This window comes from Pelodiscus sinensis, chromosome 3 (genome assembly GCF_052426305.1).
Source record: "Pelodiscus sinensis isolate ZL-2025 chromosome 3, ASM5242630v1, whole genome shotgun sequence".
Lineage (NCBI taxonomy): Eukaryota > Metazoa > Chordata > Testudines > Trionychidae > Pelodiscus > Pelodiscus sinensis.
The window spans coordinates 65,442,112-65,466,412 of NC_143054.1; the positions used below are offsets into that span (position 1 = coordinate 65,442,112).

The following is a 24,301-nucleotide window of genomic DNA, read 5'->3' on the forward strand; positions in this document are numbered from 1 at the left end:
TGTCCAGACTACCACGCTGTCACCAAACAGCTGATTGGCACAGCGCGGCAGCCATTCTGATGTAAATGAAGCGGCGATTATTTAACTTGCTGCTTCATTTTCCTATGTATAGTAAACTCATCTACATGGTACCGTCAACGGAGCCATGTAGTCTACATATACTCTCAGTCTTCACATGGAGAGAATGGAGTGTGCAGTGCTTTTTTTAAATTTTGGTAGAGTTTTTGTTATGGATGGTATATGGGGGTTGATATTTAGTTTTTTTGCTTTAATATGTAGACATGGTTATGTATTTATACTAGAGGAGACTGGCTGAAGAAGTGCATCTTGCACTTGATGTGGAAGGTGAGATTTGTACCTGGATGACTTTCTTCTCTTCAGAAGTCATCCAAGGAGGTAGTCTGAGGCAACTACTATTTGCAGCAAGACCTCTGTTGTGTGGAATTCTGCTAGGTTTTAATGCCTCTCTTGTAAAATATATATTTGAAGATGCAGAGGAAGAATGAAGCAGTTTGGGCTGCAATATACGGTTCTAGCCAGTAATTTATCCAGAGTGTAGTTGCAGCTTAACTTACTTTCTCTGCTGGCATCCACTAAAACTGCTCTTCAAAGTTTAATAAAGCTACAATCAGTGGCTACTTAAGAGATGTAGTCCAAACTATAACTTCATCCTACACAAAGGACTGACAAAAGAGACTGCTGTAGGACACTCACTAGTCCTTATCAGGGTCCTGGAAAATGTGCATAAATTTCCCAGAAATAAGCTGAAAACAGTGATCACCTTTCCAGTAAGATGGGAGCACAGAGTATGTTGGTACAAAATGTGAATATTACAACTCTATTTCCAAAATATACTTTTTCTTCATTAACAGTCGACTTATTCTATGAAAATGAATCTCTCCGTTTTGATCAAAGTAGCATTTATTATGCAACTTTTTAATAACTACTCTTAAAATAAATAATCTTTTTTTAACATAGCAATAATTAATCTTCATTCAAATGGTAATTTAATGTGTTAAAAGCCCAAAGCGAAACTGGTCATTAACTGAACAGTGAAGACTGCCAGAAGAGTCATTATTGTTTAATAATGGAGAACATAGCGTGCTGAATGATTTGTTTTAATCCCAGAAGCTACTAGGGAATGAACTACAAAAGTTTTCAATCCTAAAAAACATTTTGTGATCTTATTTTTTGTTACACAAGATATTTTGTAATATCTTAACATAGGTTAACTATGGGACTTTCACTTTAAAAGGAAAATAAATCTGAAAATGTATATAATTAAAAAGACTTATTCCATAAGCATTACTCAGGTCAGTTAATAAAATGGTTACTGCATATGCTGGTGAATTCAATTTCATTATTCCTTAATGGAACACAATTTCTATGGTAAGATTACTATGTTTAAGATTACTAACAGCATTGTAATATACATGGGTTCTGGAGTCTAGTTGTTCATGATATTCAGTTACAGAAGCCTTCTTAGTTTTATCTAGTTTGAGAGACTTTAAAAGATATGTAATGGACAAATCACAAATACTTAAGAGAAATAGCTACAAATCACTGAATTCCCTCAAAGTTAAATTCATAGCCTTTTTATTTTCCCAGAAGTTAATAGCATAAGCTATTAGACACTTATATGGTTTTATATATGTAGACACACACACACACACACACACACACACACACACACACACACACACACACCACTGTCCCTTTTCCCATCTCTGCCCCCATTGACCCAGTAGAGTCATAGAAGGCCCGTCCCCATCTCTGGCACATTGCTGCCCCCCTGAGGTCATTCTTCAGTGTAATTGTCCTTTCTACCAGACCCCTCCATTTTTATTTTATGAGAAACAATCGAATTCCAAGCACATCCCATATTCCTGGCACAACCAAACTCTTACCTTGCTTAAAGTTATGATAAGAGGAATCTGAATACCAAATATAATGATCCTGGCTCTTAGCATTTAAGAGAGTTCTTAAACAAACAGACTCAAAGACGGACAGACAAACACATTTTAAAAATATATAACATATTATATTATCAGGGCTCGCCAAACCACAGCGAGCCCTGCTCACCAGCCGCGCTGTCCAGCGATCTGCACATGCGCAGATCGTTCTGCGCCTGCGCAGCTCGCCCAAACCCGGCAAACACATTTTCACTATTACAATCTATGAATACCAAGTAATATAATAATACAAGGGAGAATGCAATAGCCAACATATTCCAGCTCATAAGGTAGCTTACATTCAGTAGCTTGCAAGCTTCAATTATTTATATTTAATATGACAGAAGATAAGGCCTTTTCAATGAAGAAATGTTCCACATACTTTATTTCCCATTTTAATTTGTTAAAGAAACAACTGTGAAACCAACAAAATGCCACATACAGATTAGCAGCTTCTGAGGGAAATGTGATCTAGTCTATAATACTAGAAGGTAGGTGCACAACTGGTTAGAGACTATATTCAAAGAGTAGTTATCAGTGGTTTGCAGACAAACTGAGAAGGGTATATCTAAAAGATTTTGTAGGAGTAAATTCTAAATCTGGTATTTATTTAGAAATATCATTAATGATTTGAATAATGGAATATAGTTTTACCGATGATACCAAAATGGGAGGAATTGCAAGCACTTTGGAGGACAGAATTAGAATTCATAATGACTATGACAAATTACAGAATTGGTCTGAAGTCAACAAAATTACATTCAGTATATACAAGTTTAAAGTTCCTCACTTAGGAAAATCAAATCAAAACTACAAAATGAGGAATAGCTGGGTAGGTGGTAGTTCTGCTGAAAAGGAACTGGGGATTATGGTGGATGACAAATTACTCAACTGGAGTAGTGCATCCAATTCTGGGTGCCACTCTCTATGAAAGACTTGGAAAAACTGGAGGGATTCCACAGGAGAATAGCAATGATAAAAGGTTTAGAGAAAATCTGACATGAGAAAAAGGTTAAAAATACTGAGCACGAGAAAAGAAAATTGAGGTGACACCTGATTTCAGTCTTCAAATATATTAAGGGCCATTGTAAAGAGGATGCTGATCAATTGTTCTTCATGTCCACTGAAGCCAGGACAAAAAATAATGGGTTTAAGCTTTAGCAAAGGAGAGCTTGATGAGACACGAAGAAAAACTTTCTAACTAAAAGAATTAAGGACTGAACTAGGATTCCAAGGGAGGGAGCGGAATCAACATTACTGGAGTTTTCAAGAACATGTTAAACATCTTTCAGGGATGATATAGGCTTACTTGGTCCTATGCCAGGGCTGGACTAGGTTATAATAATTGTATAACCATACACATACTGCCACAAAGATTGCAGAATTAGGCTTTAAAAATCAAGTCAGAATTAAATACTGACCATTACTATGTACTAATAATCTGAAAAAAACCCTTTCAGTTGTCTGATTTAAGGAACAAGCCCAAATATTTAGCCTAAATTATCTGGTTCTTGTGCATGTCAATCAGATATGTTACACTGCTTTAACATAGCAGTTTGACTGGAGAATGGTTTATAAATATGCTTAACTAAACTGCACTAAAGTTTAATTAGATGTTTTGCTTGACACTACTTATATTAAATATAGAATGCTTATGAATAGCAATGACACTTTTGGCGCTGACAGGATTAAAAGCAGATTTCCATTTGGAATAATGAAATAATTCCTTATTCTTAAGGAACACAGCAGGGATTTTTTTTGGAAATAGCAATCAGAATTTGTAAAATTATAGTTTAGCTGATAAATATGATCATTAAGTCATAAAAGACTTTTCAGTAACTGTGCCATCTGTTATAATAAAGTGTAATAATGGTGTGGAAATTATCTGTGCTTTCCACTGTAAGGTCTTCTATGTAAAAATATTTTTAAAGAGTAAGGGATTTAAAAAGGTGGCATTGGTTTGAAATGTCATTGACAAGTAACCTAAAAAAAATATGAACATTTTGTTTCTGGTAATTAACCCAGAATCAAAATTAATCAAAACATAATGCTAGAACACACTGAAATTCTTTGACAAGATAAATATATAAATGTTATTGGAAATAATCTCAGAAAACAAAACAAAACAAAACAAAACAACAAACCCCATGGCAATTAAAACATTTTTCATTTATTTTTCTTGAAATTATATAGATTCCTTCAAAACTATTTTGAAATAATCAAAACTTTAATCATGCAAGTGTTTAATAACTTTCAAGTAAATCAAACTGGTAATCATACCTTAATTTGTGCAAAAGGCCTGTCAAAACTTCCAACATAAAGAAGACCAACATTCTGGGTAAGTAATCTAAAAAAGAAAACATCATTTAAGACACTATTTGTAACTAAACACATTACTGTAACCATCTTTATTGTGATATTGCAGAACTGCTATTGAAATGAGATAAAATAGAGGATAAATTAAAGAAAAAGGACATACATTAAAGATAGGACACTATTTCCATCTAGAATAGCTCTTTAGAGTAACAGAATCAGAAAAATTGCAGTTTAAAACAAAGACAAACAGATTCACCACTCAAACTGTGAGTTTAACAGATTTAAAAGTCAAACATGCAAATGAAACATTATATACAGTGATATAACGGAAATGAATCACCATGACTAATCACAATGCAATAACAGAAAATCTGAGAGAATCTCTGCTGCGTCATTTAATGGCTTAACAAATAATATAATTAATAAATAGTCTAGTAGCACTTTAATGTCTAACAAACATGTAGATGAATATCAGAGGGGTAGCCATGTTAGTCTGAATTTACATAATCAACGGGAAGTCTTGTGGCACCTTATAGACTAACAGATTTATTGGAGCACGAGCTTTCGTGAGCAAATACCCACTTAGATGCACCTGATGAAGTGGGTCTTTGCCCACGAAATCTTATGCTCCAATAAATCTGTTAGCCTATAAGGTGTCTCAGGACTTCTCGTTGTTTAAACATATAGATGGTATCGTGAGCTTTCGTAGGCACAATCCACAGCTAGCTCTAGGTGCTACAAGTGGGAGACACATTTATGTGAAAAGACAAGCAAAATAGGTTGATGAAAAGTGGCTTGTGTTGACCTAACTTTGCATAGGTTGGCTCTCCCTGGTCCTGCACCCTTGGGACTTGACCAGTGCCAAACGAGGGAATTTGCTGGACCGGGGTTCCTGGCCAGGCTCCCTTCCAAATTGCCAGTCTCTGCTATTGGCCTCCGCTGGCCCAACTCTGCTGCTGGCCCCAGGTCATGAGCCTATCGCCACTGCTAGCCATGGCTGCCAGGATCCCAACTGCCAACCCCCCTGGCTATTGGACTAGCAGCTGCCTCCCACATTCCTGCTGGACCACAGACCTTGCTGAACCAGTGAGTCCCTGGGACAGAGAGGTTCAATCAGTAGCACAGATAAGATCTTAGAAACAAAAAATTTTAGTGATATCTTAAAAGCAATATTTCCTTTTTTAAGTGAATAAATTTGAAAAAAACTCACTTATTTCTTACCTACATCCTGCTATACACTGAACATATAAGATTATTGAGCTACGTACATGCACACATACATATGTAAGTGACAGAGGTAGAACAATGACATTGTTTTAACTTGAGAGACTCAACTACACAAAAGAAAAAAGCCTCCGTTCAAAGAACAAAATATTCTGGGGGTTTTCCTAATTATAAGGAAAACACTTTATAGGAGAACCTCTTGCCTTAATAATTTTATATTTCAGAAAGGAGAAATGTAAGCTATGTTATCGTTTTACATAAGAACAACCATACTGAGTCAGACCAAAAGTCCATCTAGCCCAGTATCCTGTCTTCAAACAGTGGCCGATGTCAGGTGCCTCAGAGGGAGTGAACAGAACAAGTAATCGTGAAGTGATCCATCCTCTGTCGCACATTCACAGCTCTGACCAAGAACAGAGAATATCTCTGACCATCCTGTCTATTAGCCATTGATGGATCTGTCTTTCGTGAATTTATCTAGTTCTTTTTTGAACCCTGTTCTAGTCTTGGCTTAACAACATCCCCTGGCAAAGAGTTTCACAGGCTGACTGTACATAGTGTGAAGAAACACTTCCTTCTGTTTGTTTTAAATCTGCTTATTATTAATTTCATCGGGTGACCCTTAGTTCTTGTGTTATGAGTAGCAATGTTAAACGGTTAACTGGTAAGCATGTTGATAAGCATGAGCCTTACCAGTATGCTTACCAGTTAACTGTTCCTTGCTGTTGAACTCCACTGGTGGCCAGCAGCACCAAGCCAGAGGAGACCTGGTTGTAGAGGGACTGGCCAGCTAGTGGATACCATGACTGCATTGGGACTTGTGGCAGGACTCTATGTTTACGTCCCTGGTGGGCTGGTCCTGATTTAAAATGGTAAACCAGTTAGGCGCTGGCATTTAACCATTTTAAGATCCAAAGTTAGAAGGAGTAAATTATGCTTCCTTATTTACTTTTTCCACACCAATCATGACTTTATAGACCTCAGTTATATCCCCCCTTACTTGTCTCTTATCTATGCTGAAAATGCATAGTCTTTTATCTTCTCTTCATACAGAATTTTTGTTGCCTTTTTCTGAACCTTTTCCAAATCTAGTATATCTTTTTTTAGACAGCTAAAATCTGCACGCAGCATTGAAGATGTGAGTGTACCATGGATTTATATAGATGTAATATGACATTTTCTGTCTTATTATCTATCTCTTTCTTAATGATACCCCAAATTCTGTTTGCTTTTTTGACTGCCACTGCACATTGAATGAATGTTTTCAGAGAACTATCCACAGAGACTCCAAGATGTCTTTCTTGAATGGGAAATAACTTTGCATTTCTGTTACTATTGTATAAAACAAATAAAAAACAGGGTTAATTTCATACTACACCTGTTTCTTTTCTATAGATTTCATTGCTAACACAAAGCGACAGTTAAAATATCTAAATTTGTCCTGAGCAAAATATTGTACAAGGTTTTAATTCTGTTAACTTGTTATTATGCTTTTCTTCCTCTCCATTATTATATTAGTAAACATTGCAACATCTAGAAACATCACATATTGCAAGCAAGCAGTATATGAGTTATTACTGATGCAGTTTCTTGCTAGATGTTAGAACAGAAGAAAAGATTAATACAATCAAACAGACCAATCATTTCAAGTCGTGGTTTGCTTTATGTGTGTTACGCCAGGACACACACAGCAAAAATACCAGGATACAACACTAACATTTCTGATAGTGTATGATGTAACCTGCATGTTTACGGATGCATAGCTTATAGTGAAAGATTTAAATTTTGGTCCTGCTCTCAAAATTCTGAGTACAGGCAGTCCCCGACTTACGTGGATCCGACTTACGTCGGATCCCTAGATACGAACGGGGTGAGGCAACTCCCGCACATGTGCAGCAGCATTCCCGGGGCTTGCTCACCTAAGTCCTAGGATCCTCCTCCTCCTCGGGCCGGCTCCGACTGGGGTCCCGCAGAGCTGCTGGGCAGAGGAAAAGTGCCTCCCCATGCCCGCTGCCGCCCCCTCCCCTGAGCAACAGGCTGCCGAACTGACAAAAGCAGCCTCTCTGCCCCTCTTCCCCTCTATACATGCCGGGCTCCCGGAGCGCAGCAGCGTCCCCGGGGCTCGCTCACCTGGGTCCTAGAATCCACCTCCTCCTCCTCTTCGGCCGGCTCCAACTGGCCTCTGCCTGCAGCAGCTGGCCACAGGGACAGGGATCCCGCAGAGCTGCCGGGCAGAGGAAAAGTGCCTCCCCATGCCCGCTCCCCCCCCCCCCCCCGCGGCCTCGCATCCTGCACGCCTTCCCCCTCCCCCCCTGCCAGCAACAGGCTGCCCCCTCCCCTGAGCAACAGGCTGCCGAACAGCAGACAAAAGCAGCCTCTCTGCCCCTCCTCCCCCTATACATGCTGGGCTCCCTGGGCAAACAAAGACTCCACCAAAACAAACAAAGTGCTGGCCTCATTGTGTTAGCAAAAAAAGGACCCTCCTCCTAGAACCCTGGGTGGTGTGTGGAAATAAAGCTATTAGCTCAAAGCATGGTGCAGAGCTGTTTGGTATTTGATGAGTTACTCCTTTAGTCCTGAGTTTGTCACAGGGACAGAAATAGATGTGAAATCTTCTGAACAGGGGAACAGACAGCAAAACAAACATTAGAGGGGAGTTAACCTTTCCCTATGCTATCCAAAACTAAAAAAAATGTTTGGCTAGAGTTTCCCCTACAATATGTACCAGTTCCGACTTACATACAAATTCAACTTAAGAACAAACCTACAGTCCCTATCTTGTACGTAACCCGGGGACTGCCTGTACTGTAGGGCTGATTCTTGTATCCATCAACTATTGTAAAATAAGCTTTACAGTGAGGATAGAAGGCCTTAAATAAGTGAGAATATGGTCTTTTATCTTGTAAAACCAGCACTTGGGCTTGAGTACCCAGGTGCAGTACCTATTTTATAAGAAGTTCTGTGATGTGCATTATAGAACAACTGTTAAATAGAGAAAAATGCCTATTGAAGAGTCCTTGTAGGTAGAATATACTCCCCAAAGAGAAGATACAATGACAATGCTGTAAGATGACCCCATGCTTAATCTTAGTGAAGACAAAGGAAAGAGAATCTTTTACATACTCCTATCATATATATCAGCCCTATATAGAAACAGTGTGCACACATACAGCCACACCCACACACAAGTGCACAAAGCACTGAAGAAAAAGTACAATTGTAGAATCCACACAATTTTAGTTTTATCATTGATTTACTTGTAATGATCAGGTCAAGAATATTTACATGTCCTTCAGCCTGACAAAGTAGTAATGCCAAACCAGTTTTGAAATTTATTTGCGAAAATACTTGCTAATTGGTTTTCATCTACAGAGAGTTATTATTGAAGATAAATAAGATGAAAAAATGAAAATCACCTAATTCTTTTATAGGTCTTATTTTTTATCCAACCTATCTGACATAGAAGCCAAAATATATACAACTTTGATCTGTGAACTTAGTGTAATCTGGTCAACACATTTCTTATGTGGCCATCCTTGAGGAACCCAAGTAACACAAACATGAAGTAAAATCATCAGTGATAAACATTAGTAATAGATAGGGATAACCCTGGATTCCTGATGGAGAGGAATTCTGCTATTAGTATGTAGAGAATGGTAGGTATCTGTGGCATGTCAATATTGATCATACTGAGTGAAAGACTTCAACAGAAGTGGGTTTCTGCTTTGAGTCTCAGGAAGCTGGGAATTAAAAAGGCTACAGTGTTTTCCATCCACTGCTAATGATTACTATTCCAGATGCTATTGAACTGATTCTCACTATTTCGCTTCCCATTCTGTGCATGTTACTGAAATAAAATTGGAAAATAGTGCAGGGAACTGAGAAGAGAAGAAAGAACTGAGAAAAGAGACTGAGGAAGAGAGCACACCACAGAGTATATAATAAAAGGAAGAGGAAGTGAAGACACCGCAAGATGGAGGAGAAGACTGATAATATGGGGTGAGACTCCCATTAAATTTCCTTTCCTCCTCTTTAATCACAGAAAGCTCTCTCTGACTCTCCTCCTCTGCCAACTTATGTAGTATATACAAACTGAATACAAAACAGGTAGTAATGAAAAAATATGTATTTTGTAGAGACAAGACAAAATACAACTATCTGCAGAGCGTAACTTTCTTGCAAAATGAAGCAATAATTGGAGATGCAGAAAACTTGCTACTCAGTCACCAGATCTTTAGGGTTCTGAATATCTCATATATTGGACAACTGATTGTCACAGCAATATCAGAACTTATTGCACAGCATGTACTATCACCACCCTTTCTGGATGTATTTTACATATTTATTTGATATTGTAACACTTTAGTTTTTTCTTGGTTCAAATAATACAGGCAGTCCCCGGGTTACATACAAGATAGGGACTGTAGGTTTGTTCTTAAGTTGAATCTGTATGTAAGTCGGAACTGGCATCCAGATTCAGCCGCTGCTGAAACTGATCAGTTTCAACAGTGGCTGAATCTGGACGCCAGTTCTGACTTACATACAGATTCAACTTAAGAACCCCAGGCATCCCCAAGTCAGCTGCTGCTGAAACTGATCAGCGGCTGATTCTAGGAAGCCCGGGGCAGGGGCTTCCTGTAGTCAGCCACTGGTCATTTTCAGCAGCTGCTGACTAGGGGACACCTGGGGCAGAGCAGCTGGGGTGCTGCAGGGTTGGTCCAGTGGCACCCAGAGCGGCGCTACGGGACCAACCGGCAGCGCCCCAGCTGCTGTACCACAGGCGTCCGGAGCAAAGCCGCGGAGCACGGGGACAGCGTGACAGCCCAGACGCGCCGTGGCTATCCTGCTGCCCTCGGGCTCCGTGGCTTTGCTCTGCTTTGCTCCCCGTCCCCCTGGTCTGCAGACCAGGGGGACAGGGAGCAAAGCGGCGGAACATGCGGGCAGCGGGACAGCCCAGACGCGCCGTGGCTATCCTGCTGCCCTCGGGCTCCGCGGCTTTGCTCTGCTCTGCTCCCCGTCCCCCAGGTCTGCAGACCAGGGGGAGGGGGAGCAGAGTAGAGCAGAGCGGCGGAACGCGCGGCCAGCTGACAGCCCAGACGCGTCTGGGCTGTCAGCTGGCCGCGTGCTCCGCTCTGCTTCCTCCCCCCCACCATGGTTTGCAGACCAGGGGGAGGGGGAGCAGAGCGGAGCAGAGCAGAGCGGCGGAACGCGCGGCCAGCTGACAGCCCAGACGCGTCTGGGCTGTCAGCTGGCCGCGTGCTCCGCTCTGCTCCCCCTCCCCCTGGTCCGCGTGCTCCGCTCTGCTCCCCCTCCCCCTGCTCTGCCCAGGGGGGGGGGGGAGCAGAGCGGAGCGCGCGGCCAGCTGACAGCCCAGACGCGTCTGGGCTGTCAGCTGGCCGCGCGTTCCGCGGCCGCTTTGCTTCCTCTCCCTGGTCTGCTCGAGACCAGGGAGAGGAAGTGCCCCGGTCGTAACTGCGGATCCGACATAAGTCGGATCCGCGTAACTCGGGGACTGCCTGTATCTTATTCCAATGCCTCCGGTGATTTTTAAAAAACACTAAAGCTCCAAATCAACAGTTAGTTATTTGGAAGACAGTTGAATTTTCTTCTTTAGCCTTCTTTTTATCTTCTCTCAGAACTGCATGTGAGCCCTAAATTATTCCCAACATGTACTTTTCTTCCCTATTATAAAACTCATCAATACATTAAAATGACACACTTTTCACTCCTTTAAATATCTGTATTTTATACCATATAGCCCAAGATGCATAAAGAGAAGATGCTGCCCCCATCCTAAATATGACAACTAATCAACCCTTTAACCCAGGCATTTTCAAACCCTGGGTTGAGGCTTGTAAGGGCAAGTTGCTAGCTGGCCAAGAGATGCTTTGTTTATCCATGCCTCCTGCAGGTACGGGTGATTACATCTCTCGTTGGCCACGGATTCCTATTTCCAGCCAATGGGAGCTGCGGAAAGCAATGCCAGAGTCTGCACCTCTTCCCGTGGTGCCCAGTGGCTGGGAATGGTGACCCGTGGCCAACGGGAACTGTGATCACCTGTACCTGCGGAGGCACAAGTAAACAAAGCATCTTGCATCCAGCTAGCGGCTTGTCCTTATAAGCCGCACCCAGAGTTTGAAAACCCCTGTTCTAAGCAATATGATTAATGGGTCTCTGAAAAATGATCACAATTGCATCTTTTGACAGCCATGGCTATCAAAAAGTGCATCTTTATGTTGTCCACTCTAATACATCCCTTTTCAAAGTTTGCTATACAGCTTCCTTTCTAATTTCACAGCTGCACAAGTCCATCCACACCTTCAGTAACATCTGATATCTATACCCGATACCAGCTGGAGACCACAATTACATTATTTCCTGTACTACATATCCTCTTAAAATCAATGGTACTGTATGAATTATCATAGTAATAGTACCATCTCTGTAAAAATCAATAGAGAATTATAGAGCTACTTTCACATTTAAATATTAAAACATAAGAGCAGAGCTGTCAGAAAATTGACAGCAAAATGGTACCTTATTAGAACACATATCTATTTCCCTGGAGAAAATTGATAATGTTCCTGGAAAAAAAATACACACACTGTTGTTTACACTGACCTAATTTAACTTCAAAACAGTACAGGTTGGACATCCCTGGTCCAGCACTATTGGGACCTGAGTGGTCCCAAACTAGGAAATTTGCCGGACCAAGGGAGATTGCTGGCCCAGGGTTCCTGGCCAGGGCTGGGGATTCCCCTCGGCTGCTGCTGGCTCTGCTGACACTGAGGTTCTGGGCCAGAGTTGCCCCCTGGCCATCTCAGGCCCTGCTGTCATTGGGGTTCCTGGCCAGAGCTGGGGACTCCTTCTGGCCACTGTGAGGGCTCCCCAGGCTGGGGCTCCCTAGGTCTGGACTCCTACCTACTGCAGGACCAGCCCCTGATGGCCTAGCCGGGGCTCCTCAGCGTCCACAGGACTCCCAACTGGCTTATGTTCCTCACCTGCAGGGCTCTCTGGTCTGGATGCTACCAGACCAGCAAGCCCCAGAGGCAAGAAGCATGTGGTTCAATCTGTGTGATGTATTCTTTTTTGCCTTATACATCACTAATGTAATTGTTATTTTAATTAATCTGCAAAATTGGACATCATACCCTATAACTGTACAACTGCCAATATAATATCTATATTTAAAAAAGGGGAAAATGATCTGGGAAACTACAGTGCTGTTAGTTTAATCTTAATTATATTGAAAGTTTTAGCACAAATTTTTAAAGTTCCACATGGGAAATTATTAGTTAAATTGGAGAAAGGGAAGATTATTATGAGACTAGAAAGGTGGGTAAGTAACTGGTTAAAAAATAAACTCTCAGGCTGAGGGAGGTTACTAGCAGAGTTCCTCAAGGATCAGTCTTGGGACCAGTCTTATTTAATATTTGCATTAATGACTTTGACCCAAAAATTAGGAAAGTGCTGATATCTGTAGATGATACAAAAATGGGAAGTACTGCTAATATAGAGGACTGGAATATTATACAAGAAGATCTGGATGATATTGAAAACTGGAGTCAAAGAAATGAGATGAAATGTAATAGTGCAAAGTCATGATATTAGGGACTAAAATATTTTTGCTGGAAGCTGGGAACTTATCAATGTCCCTCTGCTACTGCTATTAGCAACTATCCTCAGTGCCTAGAGATGGACACAATGAAGGGGAGGACCCAAAGTTCTTTCCCAGAAGTATGGCTTCTGTGTCTTGCCCACACATTCAGCAGCTAGCCAATTAATACATTTGGAATTAGGAAGCAAGCAATTTCCCTCCCTCCTCACCCCCAAATGAGAATGACTAAGATCGTGGTTTTTTTTGCCTTCCTCTGCATTGTGTGGCATGGGCTGGTTTGAACCAGAGGAAACAGTGGATTCTCTAATCTGAAGCTTTTAAAATAAAAATTCGAAGACTCAGTAATACAGTTTGAGGTTAGGGCCTGCTACTAGAGTGAATGGGTGAGGTTCTCTGGCCTGTAATGTATGGTCAGAACTGATGATCATGACGTTCCCTTCAGGTTTATGAATCATTTTTATTTTTTATGAGTAGATGTGAAGTAGAAAAGGACAAAATATGATTATTTACTTTACAGCAACTATGGTATTTCTGGACAAAAGGTTGAGGGAGAAGGGGGACTAGGTTACCGTAGGAAGGGGAGGTGTTTGGCTCTGGCGAAGGAGAGGGGAGGGGAGGGAAGGGGGATTAGGTTGGGAGTATGCCCCCTTATAGTACCTCCCGGTATTCCGGCATATCCGATAATCTGGCACCACCTAGGTCCCAAAGGTGCCGGATTATCAGAAGTCTACTGTATATTCAAAAGTTTGTGAGGAGCTCTCCTGTCCTATCTCAACCAGGATTCCTAGATACTCAGCTTTATGTCTGAGCAAACCTTGAAAGTTCTTGTAATTGTTGGGATGAGTTGATGTAAGTGGAACCACTGCCTCATCTTGGGACAATGAGGACATAGCAGACATGGTTTGTTTATAAATCTGAGAATGCTCCACTCTAGAATTTTTTTCTGCTTGATAAGGCTGGTGGATTGTCATTGAGACACACTAGCTTCCTGGGAGGGTTCAGGGGAAGAGATGCTCACATGGTTGCCGCATCACATGAGCCTCAAGGGTTCCAATAAGGTCATAATTGAATGTTGTAAGGAAAACAGCCTGAGGATCAGGGAGGAGGGTACTAAAACATATGCCGATATCTGTAACACCTGTCTGACTGAGGTCCATAGGAAGTCTGCAATCCAACCCATAAGGTGTCTTTTGTGGAACTTACTGGTGACTCTTCATACCTTTGCTGGGAATCAGAAAAAGAAAAGGAACACTTTTTGTCCAAAGAAGACTACCCTAAATGTGGTGAATGAATATATCATAGCACAAGTCTTAGCCACTATGAGAGAGGCTCTTGGGAACACAGGAGAGGTGGTATTCTTCTCTATTAGGGGCATATACAGTACCACTGAGAGCACCAACATTTCTGGCTTTTTTGTTACATGTAGCTCTCCCAGTATCACAAAGATCCTTAGTCCAGGGGAAACCTGAATCATAAACCTGGGTGCTTTTAATAGGTAGATGTCACCACGTGGAACAGTCTAAGATTGTTGAATAACCTCTCTGAAGTTTATATCACAATTTAGCCAGCACCTATATTTTACACAAAGCAAATCCTAAATAAAAGGTATTTACAATGAAAATGCTGACAACTTAAACACTCGCTTGATGATAGCGGCAATAAACCAAACACTCACTACGAACAGTTCCAAATTGTGTGTGAAGATTTTTTTCATCATATCCATCTAGATAAAGAGAGGAACCTTTAATACACCACTTTATAACTTTTAATTACATCATACAAGTAAACGATTTAATCTATTTTATATTTGCATATTTGTAATTATTATTGTCACAGGATACAAACACCTCCCATATAAAGCAGTGCAATCCACCAGAAAGACCATCATATCTGATGGGAGGCTTCTAATTAGGGATGTTAAAAAGCGATTAATTAGGTAACCGTGTAACCAATGAAAATCTCAGTGGTTACAGTATTACATGCTGCAGGCTCTGCAGTGTAAGATTTAAATGCAGAGTCCACAGCAGCGGGTGGCAGCCGGCCCCCTGGAAGCTAGTGCATGCCAGAAGCTGCCTTTTAAGCCGGCTCCCACCTGCAGCCTTACTTGAGGGGAGCTGGTGTGTGCCAGAAGATGGTTTAAAAGCTGGCTTCTGGCCCTGTTCCCAGGCAGCCGGCTGCTGCCTCATATTTAAATGGTTATTATGATATTACATCCCTACTTCTAATAATGTCTCAAAAGTTGGACATGTCTGAAGATATCTATATAGTTTGTGCTCTGGCACATAAAATTACATATTTTGCTGAAGAATCTTAACCACAAAAAAGAATTTTGTTGAAAGTGTATCCTTTAGTATCACTATTGTGACACTAATAATTAGCTTACATTTTAATAAGCTTTTCCCCATATTCAACAATCCTTGCAATGTACTCTCAAGAAATATTAATATAAGCAGGCTATCGGGAAACAATATAAATGACAGATCACAAAAACTAATATTAGGGTCAAGACATTTCACTCTATTTACTGCAACTGCAGTGAAGGCAAACTTAACATGTTAGCTAAACTGAGGAAAATACTGTAGAAGATATCATAACAATAAAAATTACAAAAGGATCAGCTATAAATCATTGTAGCATTTTATAATGTACTTAAAAGTATTTTTTTTACTATTGCATTCACGTACAAGTTGAATATCTCTAGTCCAGCACACTCTGGTCCAGCAAGATTTTAGTTAGTTGGAAGTCCACTTATCATGGATGTGGCCCAATTTCCCCACAGTCTTATTAAATTTGTTTATAGCAATGGGTCCTGGCTCTCAGTGTTCTGTGCTGTTATTTAGCTATAATTTACCTAACTGTCATTTAGGAGCCCAGTAAGCAGAGGAAGCATTGATAATGCTGCTAGACAATAATGAGCTCCTTTGGTTTGGCAAGTCCTCTGGTTCGGCACAAGTCAGGTCCCAAGCATGCCAAAGCAGAGGTTCAACCTATACTACAGAATTCGACTCACCCATTCATACAAAAATGTTATTTCTGGATGGCTGAATACAATAAGCTATTCTTGTATAATTATCAGGATAGTCAGTAAATGGCAGACTTAGGCTAGACTACCATATTGCAGTTTGAAACACACTGAAAAGACAACAATATAAATAGAAAAAGATGGTGAGAGTTAAATTGTACAGTAAAGACGGAAAATTGGGAATGTACTAACTGAAGAATAGAAGGGTCAGAAGGGATATGATTGATGTTTCCACATGCAAAAGGGATAGCGAGAGTGAACATAAGCAGAATCTTTGAAATAATATCAACCCACCAAGAATTTAGACAAAACATTTTCACAGAGAGGTTACTGAATTTGTAAAATGCCCTGAAACAAAGCCAACAATAAATAGTGTAACTCTATTAAAATATTTAATAGAAAAGGATAGTAGTGGGTAGGCAATTTGTTATAAAGGTGGGTAAGATCTCTCGGACTATCCCACGCTCATAATATTTCAGTAATGTATATTATTATAGTTATATTAAACATACCATTGTTGTAATTCAAACACACACACTAAGAAATACAATGTTATGTTTTAACTGTCCTTCATAGAAGTCTGCCACACAACCACATCAATTTCAATACGAACTCATAATCTGCCAGTGACTACCGATAATAGGGCTCTAGGAAGTAACTGATCCCTGAAAAGGCACACTTCCATTGAATAATAAGTCTACTATACTTTGTACTGCTGTTATTTGTAACTATAAGGCTATGTTTACACTGCAGCGCTATTTCTAAATAGCTATTTTGTGTCTTTGGAGCACGCCCATTATTTCAAAATATAATGGGCTCGCTATTTTGACATCCCCGTAAACCTCATTCCACGAGGAGTGAAGGGATGTTTCAGAATAGCGATTTATTTCAAAATAAGTGCCGTGCAGACAGTGCCAAATTTCAAAATAAGCTATTTAGAAATTAACTTGAAATAAGCTGTGCAATATGCATAGCACAAATTGTGTAGCTTATTTCAAGCTAAGGGTGCAGTGTAGAAGCACCACAAGAAACCACACTACAAATGGAAATTGGAAAGTCAGAAATTGTAAAATATTATATTTTTCCCATTTGGGTTTGAACTGAAATGGAATCAAAATAGTAACATTAAATCAAAGTTAATTTCAAAATCAGGAAAAACTAATTACTATTGGTTTGTAAGTTTCTGATTTATTTTTTATGTAAGTATCTCCTTAAGGGAAGAAAGGTTTTTAATAGTAACATATTTGTACTTTATAAATTAAAACCACCCTACATGTTTCCACAAGTGCTACATGTTGCATTTACAGTGATGTTAGAACTTTGTCAAGTGTTAAGAAATATTTTAATATCTATGCCTTTACCTCACAGAAAAGTACTGAAACTATATTTACATCCTGTTTACATGTAACCAAACCTTTAAAATGAAAGAGGACAAGAATCCTTTGAGTAATTATGTTCAAACCTCTACTGAAGGAAGACTGTTCCTTATGGTATGTTGAAGAAGTGAATTGTGCCCAAGAAAGCTCAAGGTACATCTACATGTTTTGTTAGTCTGAAAGGTGCTGCGAGACTATATGTTGTTTTTTAAGTTTTTTCCAGCTACAGACTAACACGGCTACCCCCCGAAGTTTTTGTGCATTCTAGTTATAAATTATTCAAACAATGGAGCTTCTACATTTACATTTTGAAGACGATTACCCAACCATCTCTTACATATTTCTGATCATGAATATCAGTTTTCCTTTGCTCATTTTCATCTCTTTGTAAGAATGATCTTGTTAAAAGATAGGGTTAGATCAAGGCACAATATATAGGGACTATTCTCAGCTCTCCCTTGTGATTTCTTATGTAACATAAGACAAGTGCAACCACTCACTGCCCATTTCTCCATTTGTAAAAGGAGTTAAAAGAGTTACTGGAACAATTAGATAATTTAAAATGAAATAAGTCACCTGGGCCAGAATTCTCAAGGAGCATAAGAATGAAGAGGGTGAACTTCTAGCAAAAATATGCTTTAATTAAAAACCACTGTTGCACCAGAGAATTCAATGGTGGCAAATGTGGAGCCTATATTTAAAAAAAGACTTGTGGGGTGATCTAGACAGTTACAGAGCTGAAAACTCTCTACCTCCAAAATGGGTTGAAATAATTAACAGCATAACAAAACATCTGGAAGATCATGATATGATTAACTCACTAGCATGGTTTATGAAAAGGGAAATTGTGTCTTGCTTCAATAAAGTAGTGGATAATTAAAAAAAGGCTTCTAAAAGGCCTCTGACAGGGCTCCTTTACAAGAGGTTGTTAAAGAATCTAAGCAGTCAAGGGGTGACAGACAACATATTGCAATGGATCAAAAATGGGCTAAGAGTCAGAAAAAGTAAAAATGAAGTTTTCATCATGGCAAAGATTAACAGTAGTGTAATTCAAAGTTCTCTTTTAAATTGGATGCTGTTAATATTTTTACTGAAGATCCAGAAAGGGAATGAGCAGTAAAATTTTTTAAAAAAAATGCAAATGACAAAGATTTATGGGCATGTTGGTTCCAGGATATTTGAGAGACAAGGCAGATGACATAATATCTTTTACTGGACCAACTTCTGTTGGTGAGAGACAAAGCTTTTGAGTTTACAAAAAGCTCTTCTTAAGGCCTGTGTAAGTTCAAAAGCATGTCTCTCTCACCAAATGAAGCAGGTCCAATAAAATATATTACTTCACCCACCAGGTCTCTTTAAAGGTTAGTCATGTCTAAAGAAGATCATAAGGAACTTCAGCTAGACTTTAGCTAGGTGAATGGGCAACTTGATGAAGATGACATTTGCTATTATAATAGCAAAGTAATGCACACAAGAAATAAAATATCCAAGTTACTCCTAGTTTACAAAATTAGAAATTAACTATCAACCCAGGAAAGGAACCTAGGAATTGTGGAACTGAGGAATTGAGTGAAGCGATCTCAGCTCAACATGCAACTGTAGTAATAAAATAAAAAGTTGTCAGCTTGTATAAGGAATAGGATAGAGAACAATTCAGAAAAATTATAATACAATTATATTAATCAATGGTATGTAAGTAACTTGAATACTGTGTGGAATATTGGTCACTCCTCCTCAAATAAAGGATATAATGGACAGAGAACAATGACAAGAAATATTAGGGGCCTGGATAAACAATCACTGAAAGAGATGGAAAAGAGTGGGATTTGTCGAAAAGGGACATTATAAGTTTATACACGAACACTACATTAAAAGAACATTATTAAGGTTGCAAACAATGAAGAATTAAATAGGTATATGACGGGTTATAATTACTTTAATGTGATTAAGAAAATGCATGTACTTTACAAGTTTGTGTACAATGCAGGTCCTGTTAGCAAATGTAATAAGGCCTCAAAAATAACATTCCTAACAATTAGGAAAAAATTTTAACTGGAAAGAGAAGTTGTAAGCTGAGCTCAAACTGTGGCTGATAAGAAAAGAGAAGCTTCTAATTATCAGAAATGGTCCTAACTACTTAGAACAATACAGCAGAGTTTTATGTGTTGAACCAGAAGTGACCCCTGACATGCTAACGTTATCTTGGAGAAACAGTCTCAATTGTCATATCTTATTTTAGTCAGACTGGGAAATACCTTAATCCCAAACCAACCAAAACCCAGTTTTAGCTAAGATAACAACAATCAATATGCCATAATTTATTTGCTGTACTGTCCAAAAGAACCAAGCTTGCTAGGGATATTTATTTAAAGGAGAGATTGGATACTTAAATAGATAACAAAAGTATCCAAATATCAACAGTTAGTGCTCAAATAAAAATATTGTAAGAGATACAAAACATTACACTTCAAGATTTAAACCAAGCTCTTCAGTATTTAGACTCAGTGGCAGGATGGCAAAGCATCAGAGGTAAATTATCACACTGGGAGGTTTCTTTCAGCTTTCTCTGAAACACGTAGGATTGGCTACTGGCAGAGACAAGTCACTGAACTAGATAGATCATGAGTGTTGTTATAGCAATTTCTACATTCCCGCCGGGTCCGCGGACAGGAATTCTGGGACCCAGATCAGAACAGTAAATACTCCCCTCTGCCCCATGCATGCAGAAGCTGTGCCCACATGGATATGGTTCATCAGACATTTGGACAGTGCTGCGTTCGCACTAGTGGGTGCCCAGCAAGCTGCCAACTGTCCTGCTGGGCATGCTCTTCTGGTATGACCAGGGCTTCTACATGCCCACAAAGTTGGGTTGCCAAAAGTCTAATCATGCAAACCAAAAGACTTTTGGCCCCACCCCCCTAACCTGTTCCTTCCCTATGGCCATGCCCCTGTGCCAACCTTCTCCAAGGCTCCATCCCTACTCATTCCATCACCCCTCCCTCTATTGCTGGCCCTCCCCCACCCTCATTCACTTTTATCAGGGTGGGGTTGCGGTGCAGGAGGGGGTGCATGCTCTAGGCTGGGGTGGGAGGATGAAGGGATATGACTTGCTGGCTCTGGGAGGGAGTTTGGGTGTAGGATGGGGTGAAGGATGTGGGCTTTGGAAGGGACTCTGGGTGCTGACTTTGGGCTGGGGAAGGAGGTTGGGATGCAGGAAGAAAGTGGGCTCTGGACTAAGGCATGGGGTTGAGGTACTGGAAGGGGACAAATGCTTACCTTAGAAGGCAACGGAAAGCAACCAACAGCGGCTCCTAGGTGTGGGGGGAGACGCCCCATCTGCAGCACTACCACCCCTCAACTTCCACTGGCTTTCAGGGTGGGGGCTGTGCACAGAGATTTCTAGCTACAGGGATATGCTGGCTGCTTCCCGGAGTGGCGCAGAGCAAAGATTGGCAGGAAGCCTGCTTTAGCCCCACTGTGCTGCCAGTGGTGGGGGGGCTCCTGAGCCCTGTTAAATCACCCAGGCCCCTGGGCAATTGTCTTCTCTTTCCCCACTGTCAGCAGTCCTGATTCCAGCTCCAATTCTTTTGATTTATCCCCTTCAGCTCATTTAGTTATACTGTTCTTTTAAGGTCTTCAGATTTGCTGACATTCTTCTTATAATGAGACCTCCCAGACTGTACATTGTACTCTCAGAGGTGTTCTTCCCAGTGTCTTATAGCAAGGTCCATTATACATTTTTGTAACTCTTCATATTTCAGCCAAATCTGGATGGAATTTCATTGGCACAAAGAAAAGGCACCTCTGTAACCTAAGAGGATTCTTCCTGCCAAATATCCATTACACATCTTTAGTGGAAAATTGCAATTGCTTTTTGCTGTATCATCATATCAGGGATTCAGGTAATAAAATCAGTTTAATTACCTGTAGTTTTAGCTTCTCTAAGCCCTGGTCGATACTAGGGAGTTATTTTGAGATACCCCCTTTAGGTAGAATTTATAAGCGGAGTGTTGACACTACCAAGCCTGTTATTTTGAAATAACATCCTGGTTATTTCGAAATCTTTGCTCCTACTTTCCTTGGGGAATAATGCTAATTTCGAAATAGCATTAGTGTGGATGCGCCTGTGCTGCTATTTTGAAATAACTACTCCCTATAGTAATTCGAGCTAATTACTCCCCAGTGCTTCTGGGGGCTCTAGGTTGAGGTAGTGCATCCACATTAAATTAGCCTGCCTTGGACTAATTTCGAGGCTTCCTTTCAGGGTGGACACGCTACTTCAATTTTGTAAAATTAGGAGTTAATTTGAATTTAGTTATTTCAAAATAATTTCCTAGTGTAAACATGCCTTAAGTGCTCTCTTGCTCCATTAGGTGGTTCTCCCCAATTTCATAAATGACTGACCACTTTCACCCCCACCATTGCTATCTACCTGCATTAATCTAGACATCAGAAACATATCTAACGTAAATGGTAAAACAATCAGAATTGTCTGAACTTAAACATTAAAGGAATAATGCAAACGTGTTTTTTCGTTTATAAATACTTCATATAAATTAATAACTATTAAAACTGGTTAGTCACACATTTTCTTAATGATTCCTCTTTCCTCTCATGGTCCCTCAAACTAGGGAGCCTTGTTCAAGAATTCAGAGCAAGCATCTTGTAAAAATATCATAAACATTGCTGTAAATATAAGAATAAGCCAGAATTGGACTAAATTTTTACACATTTGTGTTCAAAAGTACATCTATGTGTTAGTATGAATCTAAGTTAGGTACACAAATGATGTAAGAGTGTATAAACCTTTACTTGCATTTTGGAGAGGTCATATTTCTGAGCGCTACAAAAGTGGATTCAAATTTCAAAATGTGGACCCTTAAAGTTACAAAAAGAAAAAGAAAAACTTCCATCTCAGCTTCATTCCAGTTCAAGTGGGGGGAAAGGGTGCCTTCAAAGAGCTAGTTTGTGGCTCCCTGAATTTCTGAACAGACAAGTAGAGCCCTGCAAATCCACAGATATCTACTTAATATCCATGGGTATCTGCAGGCTCTGTCTTCAGCATACTTTACAACAGCCAGGGAAAGCCCTTTTAACTTATGCCAATTGGTAAAGATCCTCCCTCCCCGAGGGGCTGTAAATCAGATGAGAATTGCTGGAGTCACTGTGCATTTACCACATCCTATACCCTCCAGAACCCAGGATTAAGCTATACCTTCAAAAGACACAGCATCAGAGCTCCCCAAAATCTGAGGAATTCTCAGCTGACCAGATCCAATTGCTTTCTGATCCATTTGCATTCCCAGAACTGTGTAAAGATGACAGACTGCATATGAGAATCAGCGTCTTGACTCAGAGTAAGGAGATAGATTAGATGAATTTTTGAAGTCCCTTCAGCCTTGTATGTTTATGATCATCATGTTCTGTAGCCAAATGTGTGCAGTACTCTAAAAAAAAAGCTAAAAATAGGTAATTTAAAATTATCCAAGAACAAAATCAAAATCCCTCTTGTAATCTTAAATTCCTGACCATATGCTAAACATAGGATTTGCTTACAATATAAATTACTTTTAATATGGACAAAAGTTGAAAAAAAGAAGTAAATAAAACAAATCAAAGCATTCAAAATGTAAATGGCACTAAATAGTTAATTTACAATGAAGCTAAGTATAGAATGGAAGATTGATCAGTATAAAGGAATGAAAAAATATACCACTGAGCTATTTCTATAACAAACTTTCCATCTATACTCCTAGTCTTTCTCTCTCAATGCTAGTTTTAAGGGTTTTGTTTATGATAAAACCATTTAGTGACAGACACTTTAAAAAGGCAGAGAGCCTGGAACATGAGCAATAACAACTTGCAAAAACATCTCTTGTAAGTTTTCCTATCAACTGTTGGAAAAGAGATTGAATTGTTCATGAAAATTGCTATTATTACAGGGAGAAAATATCTTTCAATTTACTGAACTGAATTATGAATTTTTATTACATAGGGCACAGGTTAAAAAAGAGCAATTATGATGACTGCATCAGACTAAAAAATTAGGTATTTCCAGACCCTGTCTACCAACTAATGATTTAACTGGCATCAGGATGACCTGCTCTTTCTTTTTATCTGTTTCTGAAAAGATTTGTGTAACTGAAATTATTAAGTTATCAGTTATCAAAATGAATCATAAAACAGTTCTCTTTTTGCAGTGTATCCTCAAGACACCATTTGTAGTGCAAGCTATTTGTTTTGCATCCCATTTTGTACTGTGATATTACATTTGCCAAAAAATCCTTGCTAAAAATTAATCAATAAGAGTGTTCAATATATTTTGATTTTCCACTTATAAGACCCCTTTGACAGTACTATTAATGAGTTGCATAATCAACCTTTTTAGATATACAGTTCATTCCAATTAATTTAAGACATTACCGAACAAAAAAATCTCTCACCCTTTATTTTCAACATCAGAAGCCTAATTCAGCCATAGTTTTTAAAAGTGTGTAAATATACCAATTACTTTAGCCGAGATCCATGCGCTTAAACCTGGCACTCTGAATCTAGCAATGTTTTGACAATAAACAATGATCAACTTGACTGCAAAACTGAATTTCTGAGACTCTTTGGCCCCAATCCTGCAAACTGAGAAACATATACATTTGGGGAAAGTAGAGAAGAGGTATATGTAATATTCTGCCCCCATATTTTTATGAAAGTATATTTCATGCAAAACAGGTTGAGTAACCTAACATTTAAGAGCCTGTGATCCACTGAAATACGTATATTCTGTGTGTATGTATCA

The 24,301-nt window shown here is 39.6% G+C and overlaps 1 protein-coding gene across 5 annotated transcripts in view; it reads right to left on the minus strand.

Annotated features, from left to right (window-relative positions):
- RNGTT (RNA guanylyltransferase and 5'-phosphatase) overlaps positions 1-24,301 on the minus strand; it is a 433,610-nt gene that overhangs the window by 43,952 nt on the left and 365,357 nt on the right. For all 5 annotated transcript variants that reach the window (XM_075923870.2, XM_075923868.2, XM_075923869.2 and 2 more), the window contains one exon: positions 4,233-4,299. In XM_075923870.2, the coding sequence (XP_075779985.1) occupies positions 4,233-4,299 (67 nt within the window). The remainder of the gene's footprint in view (positions 1-4,232; positions 4,300-24,301) is intronic.